General features: G+C 33.9%; 1 protein-coding gene and 1 long non-coding RNA gene across 2 annotated transcripts; both read left to right on the forward strand.

Annotated features, from left to right (window-relative positions):
• The first annotated feature begins 2,643 nt into the window (after nt 1-2,643).
• LOC114309833 (putative ribose-5-phosphate isomerase 2) lies at nt 2,644-4,147 on the forward strand. The gene has a single exon (XM_028255659.2). It carries the CDS (start codon nt 3,077-3,079, stop codon nt 3,875-3,877), a length of 801 nt encoding a protein of 266 aa, XP_028111460.1. The 5' UTR covers nt 2,644-3,076; the 3' UTR covers nt 3,878-4,147.
• Nucleotides 4,148-5,155: 1,008 nt separating this feature from the next.
• On the forward strand, nt 5,156-5,833 carry LOC145791057 (uncharacterized). Its single transcript, XR_014330708.1, has 2 exons — nt 5,156-5,281; nt 5,430-5,833. It is a non-coding gene; the product is annotated as an uncharacterized LOC145791057 (long non-coding RNA).
• The last annotated feature ends 3,653 nt before the right edge of the window (nt 5,834-9,486 follow it).

The raw sequence follows: 9,486 nt of genomic DNA on the forward strand, positions 1-9,486 counted from the left end.
TTAGAAATTTCAAAAATTTTATTAAATTTCTATCTTACATACCCATGCGAGACAAACATTTTGGAACTTTTATGCTATGTTTAGTTGGGGAATTTAAAGAGAAATTCGGAAAGAGAAATGAAAAAGATAGTTTCATATATTTTTTTCCTTCTTCCCCTCCCCCCCTAAATCTCTTCCTAAATTCCCAGCCAAACCTAAGTAAAATTGGTGGGTATTTATCATTATTCAAAATAAAATTCACTATGTTTGTTTTCAATTTTTTGAAAATACTTTATAAAAAATTTTACTTTCTTGTTTTCCTTATTTTTTTTTTTGTTTTTATTGAATTTTTTAATATTTTGAGATATTTTTTTAATTTTTAGACACACCTAACATAAATATACTTAAAAAGTATAATTTTTATGAAAAAATTTACTAAATACCAAAATATAATAAAAATACGAAAAATTCAGTATATTTTTCATATTTTTATTAATTTTTTAAAATATTTTTCATAATTTTTTATTTTTAAATATATCTAAATAAAGTGTATCTAAAAAAAATAAAAAAATACATAAAATTTTAAAAATATTCACTAAAACTAAAACACAATTTAAAAAAAATTAAATTCAAAAAACTAAAACTAAACACAATTTCGTCCTGATAAAAAAAAAAAAACACACAGTTTCGTCCAAACAAAATTTTCTCCTGCATAGCAACAGTCCTCGGGATACGATTCAAAAAATACTTTTAGTTAGGGGTGAGCAGCGGATATACCGATCCGCCAAAACTGACAGAACCAAACCGATCCGCCGCATTTTGGACGGATGCGTGATGGCGAGCGGACGGTTGCGGATTGATTTTCTCAAATCCGCCAATTTGGCGGACGGATGGCGGATTTGAGATTTTTTGGCCGCAACCGAACCGCCAAACCGCCAAATCGCGAGCACCCATAGTAATTTATAAGACTTTGTATTTTTAATTTATTTAAATATTATATTTGTGTTTTCAATTGAAAAAGAGTTTAAATATTCTGTTGAAAAAAAGTTTTCAACTTGAATATATTTTTTGAATTGAAAAAAATAAACGTATTATTCATATATATTTTTTAGTTTTTAAATGTAACTCTAAAAATAATAAATAGAAAATATGATATATGCTGGTTGGTTTTTGTTTTCAAAAACATATGTAGATGTAACAATACAGAGACATTCAATCTCTACTACTGCTCTATTCATGGTTTTGGTGATTTGAATTGTTATTATATTTTAAGAATCACAGATTGTAATACTTTATGGGGATGAATCATACTGTGATTGTAATATGTGGATGAGGCATGCAGTGATCATGATATTCTAAAGTTTCAAACTTTTTTTCTTTAGATAAGGCATACAGTGATTGTAATATTTTTTTAAGTCATTAACTGTAATACTTTCTTTTTCTTTTTTTTCTTTTTTCGTTTGAGGAAGTGCACAAGTTGAATTATGTTGAAAATTTATAAAATTTTAAACCGCCAAACCGATTCGCATCCATCCGCCAAACCGCCAATCCGCTCAATCCACATCCGCCGGATTAGCGGACGGATGCGGATTGATTTTCTTCAATCCGCCAATCTGGCGGACGGATGGCGGATTGGAGGTTCCGTGGCCGCAACCGACCCGCGCCCACCCCTACTTTTAGTGAATGACTATGGTTGGTTTCACTTTTTTTAAAAAAAAAAATTTAAATTTTTTTTTTTTGGTATTTTTTTGTTTTTATTGATTTTTTTGTAATATTTTAAACAATTTTTAAAATATTTAGACATACCTAACTTAGAGCATCTCCAATGGTGAATCAAAAATTTCACCAAATCTGAGTTAAAAAATGGCCATTTCCTGAATTTGATACTTCAGGCTCCAACGGTTCACCTTCACCAAATCTATCCCGGGACAACCGGGTGGTCGACCGGCCGGTTGACCGGTTAGGCCAATTTTTTTTTTTTTTTTTTTTTTTGCGAATTGTCTGAACTTTTTTTGAACTTTCTGAACTTTTTTCGGGACAACCGGGGTGGTCGACCGGCCGGTTGACCGGTTAGGCAAAATTTTTTTTTTTTTTTTTTTTAACGGTTTGAACTTTTTTTCCTGAACTGTTTGAATCTTTTACTGGTTGACCGGTTGGTCAACCGGCCGGGCAACCGGTTGGTCGACCGGTGTACCATTTTCAACGGTCAGTAACAGTGATTTGGTAAAATCTGTGTCTTGATCTCAGTTTGATGTCTTGTTTGCTGAATTCTCATTTTGGTATGACTTTGGTGCAACCGTTGGAGCGTGAAAAAGTGGGTTTTTCATCAAAATTTAAATCTGATGCTGGGTTTGGTTCACCGTTGGAGATGGTCTTAGATGTATCTAAAAAATAAAAAATTTATGAAAAAAATCTTTTAAAAATTCACTAAATACCCAAAATATATATATAAAAAAGAAAATTCAGTACATTTTTTATATTTTTATGTATTTATTAATTTTTAAAAATATTTTTTCATAATTTTTTTACTTTTTAAATACATTTAAGTAAAGTACATCTAAAAAATAAAAAAATATTTAAAATTTAAAAAATATTCACTAAAAATAAAAAAACACAAAACCAAAAAACTTAATTTTTAAAAAATTTAATTCAAAAACACAAACCAGAATCTCTTTCCCACCGCACAAACGCTCTCTCTGTCTCTCTCTGTCTCTCTCTCTCTCTTCGCATTTTCTGAAGCTTCCACGATTTCTGATCATTTTCCCAAACTCCACCAATTTTCTTTTCTTTATAAATTCTTCTGATGCTTTCCTCCAACTCTATAAATGCATCTATTGAAAACCCTAGTTCCCACCCAAACCCCTCTCTCTCTCTCTCTCTCTCTCTCTCTCAACCTTTAACTCTCCATCCTCGCCACCACACAAACCAATACGCAAACGACCCACCGCATCTTCTCTCTCTCCAAAATCAACGGCTCAGATTTCTGGGTTCCACTCAAATTTTCCTTTTTAGAATGTTTCTTCTGTGTCAATTCTAAGCCCATTTTGATTCTTGTTTTTTTCCTCTTCGATTTTGTTGATTGATTCTCAGTCTTTTTATGGCTATTCCTTACCCTCATTTCATTGTAACCGACAATCCAACAGTTGATACGCCGATCACGGTTCCCTCTCCTTCTCTCCCTCCCTTGATTCTCACCCAAGACGAGCTTAAAAAAGTCGCCGCCTACAAGGCCGTCGAGTTCGTCAAATCAGGCATGGTTTTAGGCTTGGGAACTGGGTCTACGGCCAAACACGCCGTCGATAAAATCGGCCAACTATTGCGCCAAGGCGATCTCAAGGACATTGTTGGAATACCCACTTCCAAGATGACCCACGAGCAAGCTCTGTCTTTGGGAATTCCTCTATCTGACCTCGATTCACACCCTGTTCTCGATCTGGCAATCGATGGTGCTGATGAGGTCGATCCCTATATGAATTTGGTGAAAGGACGAGGTGGGTCGTTGCTGAGAGAGAAGATGATTGAGGGTTGTTGCAAGAAATTCGTTGTTGTTGTTGATGAATCGAAATTGGTTAAGCATTTAGGGGGTAGTGGGTTAGCTATGCCGGTTGAGATTGTGCCTTTTTGTTGGAAATTCACAGCCCAAAGGCTTCAATTGTTGTTTAACGAAGTGGGTTGTGTTGCAAAGCTTAGGACTTGTAGCGAAAATGGTCAACCATTTGTGACTGATAATGGGAACTATATAATTGATTTGTATTTTGAGAAAGATCTTGGGGATTTGAATGCTGCCAGTGATGCAATTCTCAGAAACCCTGGTGTTGTTGAGCATGGGATGTTTCTGGGTATGGCTACCACTGTTATTATTGCCGGTGGACGCGGCGTTACGGTGAAGAACAAGTAATGTGAAGCCAGAGTATTAGAGGTAGTTTTACTGATCAAGTTTGAATTGGGTACCTAACATATTATTATTAAATGTAGGTTATTTAAAATTTGCTTTTTCTATTGTGGAAAAGCAGAAGCATTGTTAGTTATCAATGTAACATGGGGGAAGATTTTAAATGTTTTAGTACGAATTGATGCTACTATTGGGGAATTTCACCCCAAGTTTTGTTGTTGGCTCGTTCCCAAATTTAATGAGAATGAATAGAAATTTTGGAACTTTGTTCACAAATATTTCTTTCCTGGGCTTATATATTTTTTTAATGCTTACTATTGTGTTTCAGTTGTCAATTCTTGTGTTTGTGGATGATTTTGAGTAATGAAGTCAGATGATTTTGCCAGATATATTACTGTGTTAATTGATTTCTTGATGTGATATGAGTTGTATTTGCTCTCTGACTGTAACTACTTATTTTCACATTTGCTTGTTCAATTGATAGCTATATTCAGGAAAAGACACTGGACTAAATTTCTGTGTGATTTAAAAGATGAAGCTTGATTTTTGGAGTGGGGCTTGTACCCCTTAGCATATGATGAATCTTCTAATTCTTTAAACTGACTTCATTGATATTCATAATGCTTTCGTATCAGGGAAGGAAAAAAAAAAAAAATTGCCAAACAGAGAGTGAGAATTTAATAATTTCCAAACAGAGGCTCTGTTTTTGGGGCTTTATTTTGACTGCTGATAACCCTTTAAAGGGCTTGAATAATTTGGATACATGTTGCTGATTGTGATTTTCAGCAAGTCTCCATGACCATGGGTGTTTTCTGTATTAGTAACTGACAATAGAACATTTAGGTTTACAATCTGTTTCAAATTTACCCATGTGGATTCACTGCCTCGCTAAACTAATTGATTCACAATTTTGAAATTGCGGATAGAAAAACTGTATAAAGCATTTAAAAAAGTTTATTTTTTGTAACTCCCTGTTGGATTTTAGTATTGTGGTAAATAGTAGGTAACCTCTTGGTCGAAATGGGACATAAAAGATGATCCTTTCGTCAAATTTTCACTAAGCTTTCTAGGTTCCAGTAAGGCATACCAAATCTTTTGAAGGTTGTAAAAACTTGAAGTGATTTAACTTCTATCACAACAGTGGTAGAGATGCCCAACCAACCCGCATCATATTTATTATCAATGTGATGGTTCATAGAAAAATTTATAAATTCTCAGTGTAATTGGAATGAAAATATAGCGTGATCCACTGTTTGAATTGAACCTTTGTTCCATGGAATTCATTACATTGGAGTCAAGAGAGGAGTTGTGCAGTTTTCTCCAGTAGAGCTGGAGCAGGAGGTTTACAAGAGTTCTCTTCAGTGCAGTTGAACATTCTCCGAGCCATTTTCTGTTTGCTGTCTTTTCTGGGTGAGCTACCTCTTTAGTTCTAGTTCATGAATATGCTCTCAAATCAGACATTGACAGTCTCACACATGCACGTATGAAGGGGGAATTTTTTTTCTTCTTATTTTAGCTGATTTTTGGTATTAATAACTGTTTGTTTACTTTTTAACAGACCATTAAATTTGCACATGTGGAGACTGCATTGAGTTTGTGGTCATCTCTCTCTCTCTCTATCTCATCAATTTGGTATGCAACTTAATGATGGGCATCGGCCTTTCTGGTCACGCTGACATTCTCTGTCCTGTTCTATGAATTGGTTATGAAGTGTCAGTTTTCTCTTGCACAAACCACCCTCCTGCAGACAAACATGGGCAATTAAGTTATATATATTTTACTCTTTTTATTTTTTTTGGATCCTCAATATTGAAATTGCAGAGGAAAAATTTTATGCACTTAATTAGTCTGCATTTCTAACATCTTGTGCTTTAGTGTTTTCCGAAACTAGTATGGAAGACATTTATAATGTTTACTTGTAGTTTACATTTTTGGAATGTCTATATGGGCCACTGATTTTTTTGAAGGTTTTGGGGATCTTTGCTTAGCTGATCACAATAATTAACGATATAGCTCACATACCCAAGGTATGTTTTGTTATCAATGTGATATTTTGTCCAGAAGGAAATATTATGTAAGCTTTTCTATTTTTGTTTTTAAAAAAATTTGTCCAGAAGGAAAAGACACTGGACTAAATTTCTTAGTAATTTAAAAGATCAAGCTTGATTTTTGGAGTGGAGCTTGTAACCCCCTAGCATATGATGAATCTGCTAGTTCGTTCTCATCTGACTTCATTGATATTCATAATGCTTTCAGAACATAAAATTTCACTGTAATACTCAAGGAAGCTCTAATTTTTAGACTTTATTTTCACTGCTGATAGCCCTTTGACGGGCTTGAATAATTAGGATACATGTTACCAAATGTGATTTTGAACAAGTCTCCATGGCCATGAGTGTTTTCTAATAGCAACATAACACAGAACATTTAGGTTTACAATCAATTTCAAATTTATCCATATGGATTCACTCCCTCGCCTACTTGATTAACAATTTTAAACATCAAGATCGAAAAACTGTTTTAAGGCATTCGAAAAAGTTCGCTTTTTTGTGAAACTCTTTGTTGGATCTTTGTTTTGTGGTAGACAGTAGCTAACAACTTGGTTAAAATGTTACATAAAAGATGTTTCTTTGTTACCAAGCTTTCTAGGTACAAGGCATACCAATTTTAAGATCGAAAAACTGTTTTAAGGCATTCGAAAAAGTTCGCTTTTTTGTGAAACTCTTTGTTGGATCTTTGTTTTGTGGTAGACAGTAGCTAACAACTTGGTTAAAATGTTACATAAAAGATGTTTCTTTGTTACCAAGCTTTCTAGGTACAAGGCATACCAATTTTTTTAAAGATTGTAAACTTGTAGTGAATTTAGAGTAATGTTATACTTAAACAAAAAATTCATACGTAATGATGTGACTCATTGTAAACCTTTCACTTTAAAACAAAACACCATTGAAGATGGATTTATTTATAATCATAACATTGTCACATCATTCTTGTCAAGTTTTTTGTATGAATTTTATGTATGTTTAGAATTTTCCGTGATTTTAACTTCCAACCAATAACAGTTGAAGAGGTGCCCCAACCTACCTGCAGTCATATTTCTTATTAATGTGATGGGCCTCCATAGAAACATTTGAAAAGCTTGGTGCATTTTGAAAGAAAGTATAATGAGATCCACTATTTGAATTGAACCTTTGCTTTATGGAATTCATGTGCGGGAGGTTTACAAGAGTACTACTCGGCAGTGCAGTTGAACATTTTGTGTGTATTCGTGGATCAAAGCCATCTTCTGTTTGGGTAAGCTACCTCTTTTGGTCTAGTTCATGAAAATACACTTGATTTTAAAGTCTCACACGAAGATATGAATTTCTTATTTTAGCTGATTTTTGGTATTAATAACTGTTTGCTAACGGATCATTCAACTTGCACATGTTGAAACTGCTTTGAGTTTTTGGTCATTTCTCTCTCTCTCTCTCTCTCTCTGATCAATTTTGTGATGCAACTCATGCATGATGGTCATTGGCCTTGCTAGTCATGCTAATATTCTGTGTCCTGTTATATGAAATGGTTATCAAGTCAGTTTTATCTTGCACGAACTACCCTCCTGCGCTACGAAGCACAAGTCATTTCTAAGGTGACGTGTCTTCATCGGACACCAACACTCCCCTTGAGAGTAGATACGTAAACTTATTAGCAAAAGACTCTTGAGGAAGAAAATATTGCAATTGTATATTTGTTGTAATTTGTTCGATTTTTAACTATTATGGTCAATACTCTTAAAATTCATGCAGGAGAGTTATATACAAGATTTATTTAGTATAAAGTAATTATTATTTTGTATATATTATGTATGACACATATATAACTATATAACATATACAGAAAATTATAGAATAGTCTTGGGAGTATCACATGGTCATACTCCCTCACCAATCACCATTTATTATGCCCGCTCATGTTCCTCAATCACCCAATACGAATAATTAATGCCCCACCTTCTTCACTAATCATACTACCATGGAATAGTGTACTTTTGTACCATGTTTGAATTGTGTCCGTATCCTACTTGTTTGAAATTTTCCACGTCAATGTGTCCGTTCAAATGAACAAAGGCTTAAGAAGTGAGAGTTCATTTTCTCTTTGAATGAATTGTTCAGAATTGATTTTTATGCTGTGTTTGATTGAGGGATTCGGGAAGGGATTCCGAAAGAAAAAATGTGTGAAACTAAGTGAAATATAAATATATTTTATTAAAATTTCATCTCCATTTTTCTTTTTCCTTTCCAAATCCCTTTTAAATCTCCCAAACAAATACAGTATTAAGAGGAAAAAAAAATAAAAAAAATACTGAACCTTGAATTCTTTTGAAGTGGTGACACGTCATAGTGATTACTTCTTGTTTGTGTTTCTGCAATGTCAGTATGAGCTTCTGATTTTTCTGAAGGTTCTGGGAATCTTTGCTTAATTGATCACAAGAAATGGTGATGTAATTACCATATATGCATCTTATTCTACATTTTTGTGATATATGTTTGAGTAATTTTGTGACAAATGTTACATAATATATATATATATATATATATATTTTTTTTTTGTAAAATTATAACAATTTATAGTTTAGAAATGACGTAAAGCATTTTGTAGCCATGTTCCGTATTTTTTGTGATGGTTGAGTTTTGTTGGAAGAGTTCAGATTGGTTCTCTGCTCATTCTGTAGCTAAGAGAAGAGGTTCAGGAGAGGGAGTCCTTTATGGAGAGAGTTCTATGTTAAAAAGTGTACCAAATTGTGATTAGTCCTAAACATTGTTAGATTAAGCAATGTAAATTAGTGCAAGACATTCACAAAAGAGATAAAATGCTACCATACATTTATTTATTTATATCATAATCATAAAAGAGCAGACAGACAGAACCATTACATTATGTAGCAAAAACCCCACATCCCAAAGCCACAAAAACCATCCAAATAAAGACATATAATCTACTTATTATTGTTATCACCCTTTGGAGCACCATGCAGACCAGAAAAGTAACCCTGAGGGTTGCCCTCAAAATCAGCCCTTGATATATATCTTCCGTCTCCTCCGGGAGCCTTCATCACTCCTCCTGACCCTCCACCACCACCAGTGCCAGTGCCGCTGCCCTTTGAAAAGGAACCTCCTGCACCACCACCACTTTTTCCTCCTCCCCCTTTGCCTCCACCACCTTTGCCACCACCACTGCCTTTGCCACCCATTAGGTATACAGTTTTTTGGTTAGACTAGAGAGAAGATAATTAAAGAGGGATGGGATGGTTAGCTATATAGAGAGAGGGGGTAATGATGATATTTAATGGCCATTCATTGATTTTGGGAGTTTGATGGACTTCTTCTAGTAAACTTAAACGCCATTGGTGTAAATTTAAAATTGGTATGATGTGGATCACACTTCAAATGATTTTGGTCTATAGATGTACTAATTTGGATATTTTTTAAGTAATTTTTCTAAATATGTAGTATTGTGGATGGTGTAGATTTAAAGTTAGTAAAATATGAATCACATTTTCAACGATTCTGGTCCATAGATGTACTATTCAGGATATTTTTCTGAATAATTTTTTGAATGTGTAGCATTGTTGA

Source organism: Camellia sinensis, chromosome 5 (assembly GCF_055761805.1).
Source record: "Camellia sinensis isolate YWXY chromosome 5, ASM5576180v1, whole genome shotgun sequence".
In the NCBI taxonomy this organism is placed as follows: domain Eukaryota; kingdom Viridiplantae; phylum Streptophyta; class Magnoliopsida; order Ericales; family Theaceae; genus Camellia; species Camellia sinensis.